Source organism: Petaurus breviceps, unplaced genomic scaffold, assembly GCF_028583685.1.
Source record: "Petaurus breviceps papuanus isolate PSGF00001 unplaced genomic scaffold, PetGlider_PUasm1.0 90779, whole genome shotgun sequence".
NCBI classification, from domain to species: Eukaryota; Metazoa; Chordata; class Mammalia; order Diprotodontia; family Petauridae; genus Petaurus; species Petaurus breviceps.
Genome location: NW_027187344.1, coordinates 10,490,624 through 10,504,739, shown reverse-complemented (window position 1 = coordinate 10,504,739; position 14,116 = coordinate 10,490,624). Strand labels below are relative to the sequence as shown.

The 14,116-nt window shown below is 38.2% G+C and overlaps 1 protein-coding gene across 13 annotated transcripts in view; it reads left to right on the top strand.

Moving 5' to 3' along the window:
* SPTAN1 (spectrin alpha, non-erythrocytic 1) overlaps positions 1-14,116 on the top strand; it is a 61,039-nt gene that overhangs the window by 30,728 nt on the left and 16,195 nt on the right. For 9 of the 13 annotated variants that reach the window (XM_069069478.1, XM_069069474.1, XM_069069470.1 and 6 more), the window contains 15 exons: positions 619-767; positions 2,171-2,230; positions 3,450-3,648; positions 4,384-4,488; positions 6,088-6,111; positions 6,670-6,705; positions 7,835-7,882; positions 8,807-8,898; positions 11,365-11,509; positions 11,614-11,795; positions 12,082-12,181; positions 12,331-12,528; positions 12,618-12,764; positions 13,317-13,420; positions 13,674-13,836. In XM_069069478.1, the coding sequence (XP_068925579.1) occupies positions 619-767; positions 2,171-2,230; positions 3,450-3,648; positions 4,384-4,488; positions 6,088-6,111; positions 6,670-6,705; positions 7,835-7,882; positions 8,807-8,898; positions 11,365-11,509; positions 11,614-11,795; positions 12,082-12,181; positions 12,331-12,528; positions 12,618-12,764; positions 13,317-13,420; positions 13,674-13,836 (1,752 nt within the window). The remainder of the gene's footprint in view (positions 1-618; positions 768-2,170; positions 2,231-3,449; positions 3,649-4,383; positions 4,489-6,087; positions 6,112-6,669; positions 6,706-7,834; positions 7,883-8,806; positions 8,899-11,364; positions 11,510-11,613; positions 11,796-12,081; positions 12,182-12,330; positions 12,529-12,617; positions 12,765-13,316; positions 13,421-13,673; positions 13,837-14,116) is intronic. The other 4 variants (XM_069069476.1, XM_069069475.1, XM_069069472.1 and 1 more) reach the window with 2 other exon arrangements.

Here is a 14,116-nt window from a genome sequence, read left to right as displayed (position 1 = left end):
TGTGTGTGTGTGTGTGTGTGTGTGTGTGTGTGTGTGTGTGTGTGTGTTAAGTGTCTGAGGCTGGATTTGAACTTAGGTCCTCCTGACTCCAGGGCCGGTGCTCTATTCACTGCACCACCTAGCCTCCCCTGTTACTATCTTTTTGTAAATGTAGTACTTTACATTGGTTAGGACAAGAGAGAGTCCCAGTCCTCATTCTCTTGCTAAGAAGCTACTTACTCCCTAGTCTTCATTTGTAATCAAACATAGATGGCATTTTGAAAAGAAAACTATTCTTTTTTTAGCCTGACATTAATTTAACCCAAAATGAATACCGTAATATTAGTGGAATTTGCTCTTTATTGGCTTGAACAGAGAAACTTTCTGTGTTCTTAGTAGTAAATAGTAACCCTTTATTTTTCTGATAGTTTCTAGTGTAGCATTCAAACTATAATTAAAATGATAGTACAAAATGATATAATCAAGTGATTATTTACAAGTGACATACATACAATAGGACTGCTTTTAGGGGTAGTATGGTATCTTTCTGTATACATATAAAAATTTAAGCAAATTCTCAGCTTCTTTTGTGGAGCGACCTTGGCCTTAAGATTCAAGTGCTCTTCTCTTTCCTACTAGGACTGGTGGAAAGTGGAAGTGAATGACCGTCAGGGTTTTGTACCTGCTGCCTATGTGAAGAAATTGGACCCAGCCCAGTCAGCATCACGAGAGAACTTACTGGAGGAACAGGGCAGCATTGCACTGAGACAGGAACAGATTGACAACCAGTAAGGACATTGCAGATAAGACCCACAGTCAAAGCATATCAGTGGGCGTAGTCAGCACCTCACCATGATTTTTGACCATGATTTGACTTCTCTGGAGTTGAATAGTGCCCTGAGTGTACATCTTTACTCAAGGATATACTTCCTTGCTCTTGTTGCTTTTCTTAGAATCACCTTTAACATATGTATATCCCCAGTTTTAACCAGATTTCCTGGCTAATTTTTCATACTTTTTGGTTTTTTTCCCCCTAACTTTCACGTCATTCTCCTTTTCCTAGGTAACTTTTCTTTTTGAAATTACGACCCTCTTAATCTTTCCATCTGGTGTGCGAGTATTCTTTAAAATTGGTTTTCAGGATAGGCTTTTCAACTTCCTGCCCCTAATTCCACTGTTCAGGCCCTATACAAACACACATTCTCTTTTGGGGTTTGCAGTTTTTCAGTGTAATTTGTTTTGTGAAGAATAGCACTTTTTCCCAAATCCCTTTGTTAGACTATACTATGGCACAATTAATTCCACTAATGAACTTATCAGCCTAGAATTTTGGCAGTCATCTTTTTTTCTCTGCATTTCTACTTAGATTTAAAGAATCAGAGTTGGTCTCACTGTGGTTCATCTTATTGGGGGAAAAAGTAAAGCTGATTGTTTACTCAGTGACTTTAGAAGCTCCTCCTGTTTTCCAGAGAGGCAACCTTGATGTATTCAAAATTGACAGCACACTGAATCAGAAGGTCTAGATTCAAGTCCTGGCATTGACGTTTTTGTAGCTAGGTGGTGGTGGACAAGTCAGCTTCTATATTTGTAAAATTGGGTTAAGTAATAATTGTTTCAACTTTGCTAATAGTAAAGGAGAAAGAACTCTTATATAGAACTTTATAGTTTGTAATATGAATTATTTTTACTATTTCATAAAGGGTTCTTGATTATTGTGGGGAAGTTGTGATTTCCATTATGAATGGTACAAGCTAAACCTGGCGTTGTTTTTAAACCATCCTACCTTTCATGTGCCAAAGGGAATTTATTAACCATTAGTGAGATTCTCATCATTTCCAAAGGAAACCAGTTCTGAACCAAGGGTTCAGCTCCAAGAACTATCTATCCACTCCTATTGTCTCCATAACTTTGAAGCCAAAGTGTATGTCTAATGAAGGTTGTCTTCAGGTTCAGAGATCTGAGATGTTCTGACTTACTAATAAGTTAAAATGAATGCCCTGCTGATTACTTCTTTGCCATTTGCTGGCCTGCCCTGCTTTCCAATAGCTTTTGAATGACTCCTTAATCTTCACTTGAATGGGTCCTTTCTCCTCAGTCCTCCACCACAGCCTCTGGTGGAGGTTCCCGCTTTATATTAGTTGAATTAATCTCACTAATTTTTGCATGCTTTTGCTGTGCCCCCTCTGTGCAGGACAGTCATAACTAAGGAGGCTGGCAGTGTATCTCTACGTATGAAACAGGTGGAAGAACTGTGAGTAGGCTGAGCGCCTTTCCTGAGCCCCTCTGTCCATGGATGTGCTTGTTGTTGGTCTTGCCTCTGCTGCATAGCTCGGAGCGGGTGGGGGACACCAATTGCTTCTTCACAGGGGATAGAGTGATGGGAAGAATGTCCACTAGTCATTCATCTTTCATCCAGAAGGAAAAAGATTTTGTTGTAAACTGTCTTCGGTTGGTTGCTGCTTTTCTCATCGGTTGCTTTCATGTCTTGCTATGTGTTCAGAGTGTCCTTGGTTTCACCCTCTTGATTCTGTTTAGCTGACCTGTCAGCACTAGACTCTTAATACCCAGTTGGCTGTTTAGTATAGGGAGAATAAATAGGCCTTAAAGAATGTTGTTTGTTGTGTAAATTCATTTTTAGAAGCGTAGGTTTAATTTTTTGGAGTTCTGTGAGATGTTTTTTGCCTCAAACCCAGTTTTATTAATTTTTACTAATCTCTATGGACCCAACAAGATTACAGCCTTTGATTTCCTTTACCAACAGCTAGAATATTCATCTTTGATTCTTGTTCTTTGCCAAGTCTTTGGCAGACACTTAAGTTAGGAAACTATCTTTGACCTAACTTAATAATACTCAACTAATCATAAACTGCATTGTAATGAACGGCAGGATGTGTTAATTTCTTAATCTTTTAGGAACACATTTTTGAAACTTATTCACCATCTTTCTGCCTTGAATAAAAAAATGATTTCTAGTTATTTAGGACATAATGCACTGATCGCTAAGCTACATGCCTGTGGCATTAGGCTATTTTCTAGCTCAACTAGCCTTCAGGGTTCTTAAGAAAAATCTGTATGGGAGGAAAAAGGAAACCCTCTGTGATACATGATGCCTAGAATATCCGTCTCATCTGTTGTTTGTAGTTGCATGCACCACTCGTACCATGTGCTTCGTTTCAGTCATTTGCGGTTGTTGGTTGTGGTGGTAAGTGACAGACTTTGTCACCAATGTGCTTGGCTCTAACTGTGCCTAGGTGCTTCTTGGTATGGAGGATGTTGTATGTCCTCTTCCTGATCTTCTGGTATCAAAACTTGGAGTTTTGACCTCCACACAGATCTAGATCTTTGGTCACCACGTGTATCATGTGTGCAGTGACACTTGTGGGTTTGTACCTTGGCAACTCCCTGGTGCTGGCCTTGTGTGACTACATCATGAGACCGCACAACTTCCTTTTCTTCTTGACTCCTGACAGGTATCACTCTCTGCTGGAACTGGGGGAGAAGCGCAAAGGCATGTTAGAGAAGAGCTGCAAGAAGTTCATGCTGTTCCGGGAGGCCAACGAGCTGCAGCAGTGGATCAACGAGAAGGAGGCCACGCTGACCACCGAGGAGGTCGGCACGGACCTAGAACAGGTGGAGGTGCTGCAGAAGAAGTTTGATGACTTCCAAAAGGTACAGATACTTTGGATTCAGAATTAATGAATTAATTATGAATTATTATAATTATGAATATAAATATGAATTCATTATAATTAATAATGAATGCGTGCTGGGGAGGGGCTGCTGCTTCTAGAGTTAGGGTGTTCTCTTCACAAATAGGACATTTAACCTAAACCCCGGATGTAGCTCTCCTGACAGTCTAGATTGAAACATAGTGCTCTCGTATCACTGTCTGCATACCATTTTTATTTTGCATACTCAAACAGAGATGGAGTAACTTTCAAGACTCTTTCATAAGGCAGTTTGATTTAGATAGATGCAATACAGAGATTTCTTTGCTGTTCACAAACAGTATTAAGAACCATTCTAGGCCTAAAGTACCATAGTAGAAATGTATTCTTATAACACATTGTTATATATTCAGCATTTCAGCTGATAGCTATTAAACATATAACTCTCACCTCATTTAAATAACATTACCATTTATTCATAGTAATGTGATAAAGAACTCCTTTGAGATAGGGAAAATTACACTATATCCTTATTTCCTTGACTACTGTAGCTGGGATTTCCTGGTCTAAGTCATTGTGGAAGAGCATAATGACATGGTTATGAAGAGATCCCCGCTGTACAGGAATTCTCTTTATCGGCCTTAAATTGTTGCCCACTTATCTCTTTGCTTCCATTTTAACTTACAGTCATGTGTTCATTTACATATTTGTTTGGTTTTTTTTTTTTTCATTAAAGGATTTGAAAGCCAATGAATCCCGACTAAAGGACATCAACAAGGTTGCTGAAGACCTGGAGTCAGAAGGGTTAATGGCAGAGGAAGTTCAAGCTGTACAGCAACAGGTAGGAAGTTTTCCTTTCTTCTGGACTAAGGCCAGACTAAGATGTTGACACAGCTGTGTACCTTTAACAATCCTTAATAATCAATATTGACTGACAGTTTACACCAGAGTTGGTGAATTGAGATTACCTAGACTTAATTTCCATGCTAGTTGTTTAATTCTTTGAATCAGTAGAGAAAATGTCATCCAATCCTTCTTTCTTCTTATAGAAGAAGGTTACTTAATGTTATTCTGTTATTTATGTTGTATTAAAAAAAACTTAATACAGAGCATTCAGGGCCATCAGCCAAACTTGTTTCAACAACAGTGTGTTTCAGTCAGTTAACACCAGTGTATGAAGAATCATCATAATTTTTGTTACTCCAAGTCCCCTTTGTGAGTGTTTTTCCATTATCATTCATTTTTACTCTTACATGGTTACAGTATATACTTAATTCTTTTGGCTCTGTTTTCTTCTGTACATTATTTCATGAAAGTCCAGATTTATAAAGATTTCTTGCATATTTGTATGATTTCTGATGAGTACTTCAAGTAAATATATTAATCACAATAACCCTCTTTTTCATCCTATTCTTTTGAAGAAGTCTCTTTTCTGACCAAGAGCAATCAGGTTTTCTTTTTTGAAATTCGTCCATAATATGCTTGTATGCTTTTTGAATAAAAGGGTCTGTGGCTTCATCAGTGACACAGATTACAAATTCATCTATTGACACAGATAACAAATCCCTCTGGTCAGTCAGTAAGCATTTTTTAAATGTTCACTATGTTCCAGGTGCTATGTACTCCACAACTTAATAGACACTCTGTTGTCATGGCTTTGGAGAACCAAGATTTTAATGGAAGCACTTATGCTTTAGCTATGTTAAAATTCTGCATTAGTGTGCTAATTTGTTTAAATTCAGAATAGTGAACAAACACAGAACAGGTATTATAATGAATTCTTTCTCAGTGTTCACTACTCAGATGTTTTGTATGGCTTTGCCTTTCAGTATGCAAAATCATTACTTCATTTCACTTGTGTTCAACTTTCATGACCCCATTGGTCTTTTCTTGGCAAAGATACTGGAGTGGTTTGCTATTTCCTTCTCTAGCTCATTTTACAGATGAGGAAACTGAGGAAAACAGTGAAGTGACTTGCCTAGGGTCACACAGCTCGTAAGTGTCTGAAGTTGTATTTGAAGTCAGAAAAAATGAATCTTTCTGACTCCAGGCCCAGCACTCTAGTAAAACCATTAGACCCAGGTCAGTTGTCTACCTTATGGTCATGATTTCTACTCTAGTGCTAATAATCATGAGTGGTATGCATAACACCTCAGAGACCTCAAGTGTAGTATGGTGGAAAGAGCAGTGGACGCAGTCAAGAGAAACCATGTGTATCTGGGCAAGTCACAGCCTCCTCATCCCTAATATGAAGATGGGAATGCCTTTGTTAGTATTGATTTACTTCATAAGATTGTTGGGATCAAATGAGGTAATGAATGTATGAGTATGTTGCAAACACTGAAAGTTCTATGTAAATCTCAATTATCATTCTTATTATCTAAAACAACTGTATATTTCACTTCCTGTGATAGTAAACATTCTTTTTTTTTTTTTGCAGGAGGTATATGGTATGATGCCCAGGGTAAGTCTTAATTGTTGCAAATAGAATTTTTGAAGAACTTGAATATGATAAGGCTTAGGACCTGGCAAAGATTTTTAAACCACATGAGATGTCTCCTACTGACCCTCAGAAATGTCTTTTGATAAGTCCTTTGAAAGGAAATAGAAGATTTTACATATTTCTGGCCCATGCTGCAAAAGATAAGAAGAAGCTGTAAGTTTAACCTTTCAGGATATTTTCCACATCTGTCATTTCAGTGGGATTTTTTCCCCTTGTTTTGAAAAAGTAGTAAAGTGTGTTATAAGGAGAAATCATTAATATTTTTTCCTTCCTTTGCTCTCTGAAATTTTTCTTTATACCAAATTACTGTCACTTTTGTCTGCCAGCCTTTCAACCAATCTTGCAAATAATTAGTTGACAACAAAAGATAACAGGTTTTTCTAGGCAGGTAAAAATGCTGATGTGGCCAGTTTGTTTTTAAATGTGTTGTGGAAAAAACTAATAAAATGGGACTGACCTGATAGTGTTTTTGTACTTGCTTGTAAGACTGATCTAAATCCTTTTTTGTACTTTGGATAGGATGATACGGATTCCAAGACTGCTTCTCCCTGGAAGGTAAGGACACCGTTATGTTGCCTTTAAAATGTTTTATCTCTAAAGGATTTTTAACCATTTAAAACTATTCATTTTCTTCTATAATGTCCTGCCTAAGTTTTTATTAATACATTTGGTTTTGCATTACCCTCAATTCTGAATATGTACTTCTTTTCTCCCCCACTCAGTGAGCCATTCTTTGCAACAAAAAATTAGAAAAGAGAAAAAACAAATCAGCAAAAAACTAGTACATCACCCAAGACTGACAGCATATGCAGTAGTCCACACCCAAAGTCACCCACCTCTGCAAGGAAGGAAGGGACATTTTCTCATTTCTTCTGGAACAATTGAGAAATTAAGTATTCTCTTGAACCCACATGAGCTTTGAACTCCTTTAGTTTTTTCCTATTACATAGTCATTAAGTAATGGCTAGATCTCTTTTATAAATCAATTTATATTTCAGTCATAGAGTAGAAACCAAGGACAAAGTGATTATTTTGTTTCAAGTTCAAAAATATGGTGAGTATTGTTGTACTGCATGGTTAGGCACATATCCTGCCTCCCTTTTCATATTGCCAACCAAAGGACCTAGCTCAAAAGGTTCAGGGAGGCCCACTAAATAGGATTATAGTATTTCCTCCCCAAATCTCTTTATTCTTCCTTGTTCTTGCCTTTGCTACTTAAATGATAGTCCTTTATTTGTCTTTCTTGACCTTTTCTTGCCCTTAGTTGACCCTATTGATTTAAAACAACTTTGTGACCATAATTAGTAGCTTCATTGATTGGTTAATCTTTTTGATTGAATAGGCTTAATTGCCATTTGTAATTTTTGGAGTGTTTTTCCCCATGCTATAAATTCTATATTTTTGTTTTTCCACTACCCTGCATATAAGATATTGTGGCTTCAGTTAACTATCTTTCTCATTATGCAGTGGGGAAAATGAGCCATTGAAATATGTCTCATTGTTGACATTGGACATTATAATCAATGCTAATGTTGATGTCTTTGATAAAAACTCCTTGTCCTTTTAACATCATATTGGTTGACAATTAGTCAGCCATAATTGATGTTGAAAGCCTGGTTTCCTGTCCTTGATTAGCACATCTTTGATTACTTTTGCTCTCCTTCTACTTTTCTTCCCCATGTAGTCTGCACGTCTGATGGTTCACACAGTGGCCACTTTTAATTCAATCAAGGTAAGAACCAATGAACAGCTCTACTTGCTATTTTCTTGTTTTTCTTCAGCTCTTTTCTTCCACTTTTTGTGACTAATATCTAATTATTTGGGCCCTATTATTCAGGAGCCTTCTTGGGTCAGTGCTGGATTTCAAATACTGATTCTGAGGCTATGGGTTCTTATTCAGAATCCCTGTCATAGAACTCCCATGGGGAAATCCACTGTAAAAAATATTCTTGTTGATTTCTAATTTACTCATGCTGTTGGTGAAGAATAGTTATCTGCTTTAGGCCCAAAAAAGTAGCTTCATTAATCCTTGCATTATTTTCCATTTGATTTTGAAAATAAACCTTGTTTTGAAAGTTCACTTTTATAAGCAGTGATGGTCTCTTCTCTTAAACTTGTGAAGGCCCATAGTAGATTGAAGTGGGAAGAGTGTATATGTAGCATGCTTTATACTTATTAGGGGCTCTTTTACAAACCTGACAAATTCATTTTCTCCATAAATGTTTGAACCCCCTCAGGGTTAGCTTCTACTACTTAAGAGACTTTGTGGCTTTCAAGACCTCCCTGGGCTGCTTTTGAAAGATAGGAATATAGCTCAAGTTCTAGAAAGTAGCCAGCACCATTAAAGGCTCGGTGTTGGCTGCTACAGTCCTATCACTTTGATTAAGGTTTTTGTTATGAAGTCTAAACATTTCTAAACGTTTGTGGTCTCCCTCTTTGTGGCATGACTTTACTTGCACACTCATTACTCAAGTTAAAAAGTGTTCCTGGAAACTAAGAAACACTCACTAGAACTTCTTTCAAGCTAATCCATTGGCTCCCTTCGACTCTTTTTCCTTTATTATCATTATTACCAAGAATGGAATGTTTCAGCAAAAATATCAAATCCATTGTAAGGGCAATACACAAAACTGATGATTTGCATTCTTTTGTATAGGAGTTAAATGAACGCTGGCGGTCCCTACAGCAATTGGCTGAAGAGCGGAGCCAACTTCTGGGCAGTGCCCATGAAGTTCAGAGATTCCATAGGTGAGATGTCCTTGTTGATAACCATGTTAGGAATGGGGCAGAGAATAGAAGAAAAAAGCAGTGCTTGATTTGTAATGTTCTTAGAACTTAAAAGTGATTTAGGTCCCTACAGGGCTTAGGTAAAGGAAAACTTTTCACTATCTAGAGTAGGGGTTAGCAAACTGTGGCCTGTAGGCCAAATCCAACCTGCTGCCTAATTTGGATTTTTTTTTCTTGTCATCTTTGGAGCTCATTAGTGAAGTTTTTTTTTTTTACATTTTTAAACATAATTATTAAAAATTAATTACCCAAGCTAGCATGCACACATTTGGTTAAATGTAATAAAAAAATATAAATCTTAAAAATTAATTGTTCATTTGTTTGGTAGAGTCCAGCTCTTCATGACCTCATGCACCATACATACTGTTCATGGGGTTTTCTTGACAAAAGACACTGGAGTGGTTTGCCATTTCCTTCTCCAGTAGATTGAGGCAAACAGGTTAAGTGACTCACCCCAGGGTCATGCAGCTTGTAAGTGTTTAGACAGATTTGAGCTTGGGTCTTCCTGACTTCAGGTCCAGGACTATCCATGTTGCCACCTAGCTGTGTACGTACACATGGGCACGCGCACTTGCACACACACACCTCACCCCCCAAGAAATAAATAAATCCAAGTGCCTTCTATTGTAGACTTTTCAGGAATGATTTTTACATTTTTAATTGTAATTTAAAAGTATGTGTTCTTTAAATGTATTTAAAAAGATAAAAACCATCCTTCACTTATGGACCCCACAGAAATTGGCAGGAGGCCACATTTGGCTCCCTAGCTCTGGTTTGCCAACCTCTAACACAGACTTGGATTTAAAGGGCTTCTCCGATCTCCTAGGATAGCATAGTGTTTGTATTAGTATTTCTTTGTAAAGCCTCTATTTGGATTTAAATTTTACTTAGCTTTATTGAGCTTTTTCCCAAATAAAGATATTAAAATAGAGTAAGCTGAGTTGCCTCATGAGGTAGGGAAGTAGTACTGAGTAATGGAAAGAACTGCCTGCTGCTGACTGTGTGACTGTGGGAAATTTACTCCCCGTTTATGATCCTCGGTTTCTTCAACTATAAAATGGGGATAATAATACTTATATATTTACACTGTCATGACTCTCAGGGGAGATGTACATATAAAGTACTACGTAAATATAAGTTACTTTAAAAATTGTTAGTGATCCCCTTTATTGTCAATGTTCTTCAAGCAGAACTTGAGTTAGGAATGTAATAAAGTAGATTCCTATAGTGAATGGGAAATCAAATATAGTTTTCACAAGAATAAAACCAGATATGAGGTAAATAAACCAACTAAAAGCCCAAAATTTGAATCTTGGTCAAACAAAAATGATATTTGTACTATTCATTTTTATTTAATTTTTAAAAGTTTTATTGAGACAGCTGGGTGATACAGTGGAAAGAGCGTTGGCTCTGGAGTCAGGAAGCCCTGAGTTCAAACATGGCTTCAGATACTTAGTAGTTATGTGACCCTAGGCAAGTCACTTAATCCTGATTGCCTCCATCCCACAAAAAGTTTTATTGATGCCTTGTTTCTTACATCACAGCACTTTATTTACCTGTATACTCCTCTACTTTTGCCCAATTTAATGATTGCTTTTATCAGAGAAAAACAGTTAAGTAAAACCAGTGGACAGAAGAGCACTCTGACGGTATGTACATACACCTCCACACAGTGCCCAGCACATAGTCAGAGCCTCATCGGTACTTGGTGCTTTCCCTTATATATACAATGTTCTACTCCTTTGGCTCCCCGTTGAATACAGGAAAGAAATGCATTTCATTATCATCTGTCCTTGAGGATTAAGATTGGTCATTACAGTTAATTGGTGCTCAGTTACTTCTTAATAATGGCTTCATTACATTATTGTAAATTTTCTCCTGGTTCTACTGATAGATAACTTTGATAGAAGCATTCCCATGTTTTGTTTTCCTCAATTTAAATCGATAAATTGTTCAGTTCTTCCCCTATCAGTGGATGCCCATTTTGTTTTCCATTCTTTTGCTGCCATGAAACGTACTGGTGTTGAGTGGAGTGTGACCACCACTATTTCCAGTCACTATTTTGCTGTGCACCAGTCTTCTTAGTAATGATCAAAATGACTGCAGTGGACTAATGACAAAATAATCTTCTCAGCAGAGAGGTAGTAAACTTCAGGTGTGGAAGCGTGCTTCGTCAGATATGGCCGTGGCATTCAGTTGTTTTGTTTAACTATGTGCTTGCTTTGTTGTAAAGGAGGATTCTGTTGAGGAGGCAGGAGTAAAGTGCAAGGTGTTAAGATAGGCTAAAATATAAAATTATTCTGCTTAAAGCACATTGATATATAGTGTAAGGGTTAAAGTCCCTTGGTTAATGTTTCAAAAACCAAGTTCCTAAAGCACATCAACTGGTCTTCGAACACATCTGAAATAATTCTTTGGCTTCTGTAGAGATGCTGATGAAACCAAGGAATGGATTGAAGAAAAGAATCAAGCTCTAAACACAGACAATTATGGTCACGATCTGGCCAGCGTCCAGGCATTGCAACGCAAGCATGAGGGCTTTGAGAGAGACCTGGCGGCATTAGGTGATAAGGTGAGCCTCTTTCTGACACAGGCTTCTTCCAGACAGCAAAAGAATTTGTGACTCTCCTGAGCATGGTTCCTGACTTGATTGTTCTGATTTCGTTTCTTCTCTAGGTGAATTCCCTTGGGGAGACTGCTGAACGCCTAATTCAGTCCCATCCGGAGTCAGCTGAAGACCTTCAAGAGAAATGCACTGAGCTAAATCAGGCCTGGAACAGCCTAGGGAAAAGAGCTGACCAGCGCAAAGCCAAGCTGGGGGATTCACATGACCTTCAACGTTTCCTCAGTGATTTTCGGTAAAGATCTAAAGCATTTTACACATGAATGTGGTGGTTTGATAAGTTACAGTTCCATTTGGACATGGGGTTTTCATGATCTTAAATGAAAAGTAGAACCAATCTCCCCCACTCCTCTTTAAGTTGTTGCTTTTAGATTTCCAGGTGTCTGTCTGAGCTGAGGAAATTTTACTTTTCCTAAGTTCCATGAGCGTCTTAGCCCAGCGCTTACAAGTTACTTTATTTTCTTGGACAGATGGCCTGCCTGCCAGAGAACATAATATTTCTCCGTGGGTCTGTTTTCTAGGGACCTCATGTCTTGGATCAATGGTATCCGGGGCTTAGTATCCTCTGATGAATTAGCCAAGGATGTCACGGGAGCTGAAGCTTTGTTAGAAAGACATCAGGTAGGTGACATTTCCTGCTGGATGTGAAATCCACCAGGTATTTGTCTATCTGTTGAAGACCTCTTTCCACCTTTTGTTATGAGTAGGTTGATACCATTGGAGTGGGCATTCCACTGCCAGTTATTTAATCCTTTCCCTCCTTTTGGCAGGAACACCGAACAGAAATTGATGCCAGGGCTGGCACTTTCCAGGCATTTGAGCAGTTTGGACAGCAGCTGTTGGCTCGTGGGCACTATGCCAGCCCAGAGATCAAAGAGAAACTAGATATTCTCGATCGAGAGAGGGCCGATCTAGAGAATGCCTGGGTTCAGCGCAGGGTGATGTTGGATCAGTGTCTTGAACTGCAGGTACCTTTTTACCCTGGATATCTGTTTATATTTCATCCACAGATCTCTCCTAGTAACTTGAGCTCTCATCAGCCTTTTCTCCTCCTCAGTTGTTTCACCGGGATTGTGAACAAGCAGAAAATTGGATGGCTGCTCGGGAGGCCTTCCTGAACACTGAAGATAAAGGGGACTCACTGGATAGTGTGGAGGCTCTGATCAAGAAACATGAAGACTTTGATAAAGCGATCAATGTCCAGGTGCAGCATTTGAATGATAAGATGAATCATCCTTCACCACATCAACTTTCTTTGCTTCTTATTTGCATATTTTACTCACCTAATTTGACCAAGTTAGAATTTGAAATAATCAGTTGTCACACAAAAAAAGGGGGTTAGATAGTGCTTCAGAACAATCATTGGCCTGTGAGTGAGGATGCTGTTTTAGATGTAAACTGTAGTTAACTTCCAGGATCAGTCAAGAGAAAAATTGACATTGATCCATGTTTCATGGTGGGAGTGTCGTGTATTTTACAGACTTTTACTCTCAGGTTCTTGCTCTCCTTTCTGAAGCTGTGAACTCCTCTTCAGTCAGGTCCTTTTCTGATAATGAAAAAGCACATGTCATAGATAAAGGACAGATTGAAGGCTTATTACACATTGATGTTCTCACCAAGCAGGTTCTTCGAATCACCCAATGCAGTCATTCTTCCTTCAATGCTTTATATATGACCACAGCTTGATGATTTTCCTTTAGGTATTTCAATCTGCAAATGTTTCCCAACTTCAAATTGTGGTTTTCTTCTTTAACAGGAAGAGAAGATTGCAGCTCTACAGTCTTTTGCTGATCAGTTAATCTCTGCAGATCACTATGCTAAAGGAGACATTTCTAACCGTCGCAATGAGGTTCTGGACAGGTGAGTATGATAATATGCAAATTTTATTGTCAAATAGACTCTAGGTTTAACGGTGAAAATATCTTTGGAAGTTAATTTTGACACTTTTAGGTCAAGGACTGGCATACTATTGCTTACTGCAGACTTTATTTTAAAATGTAAAAACCATTCTAGACAGCTGCATGCCAACCCCTGCTCTTGGCCTTCATTGTTTGCTTTGGATCTTATATTGTATTACTGAGTATGTTGATAAGGTCTAATTTTCTTTCTATAGATGGAGACGCTTAAAAGCCCAAATGATTGAGAAGAGATCCAAGCTGGGAGAATCTCAAACTCTTCAACAGTTCAGTCGAGATGTAGATGAGATTGAGGCTTGGATCAGTGAAAAACTCCAAACAGCAAGTGATGAATCCTATAAGGATCCTACCAACATTCAGGTAAGTTACTGAACTGATTGGAAATCTAACCCCATAATGGCTCTTGGAAGTCTTAGAAGAGATGTAAAAGTGAAGCCAACTCACCTGTGGAGAAACTCAAGAAAATATTCAGTTGATCCAGGCATTGGAAATCAGTGTAGCCTTTTGTAAGCTGCTCTCATGGCTGTCTTCTTGCCCAGTGACATAATATGAGATCATGTAGCAAGATTAGTCCAAAATAAAACATGTTAAGTCTTCTTTCTAATTTATGGTTTCATAATGCTTGCTTTTTTGGGGTATG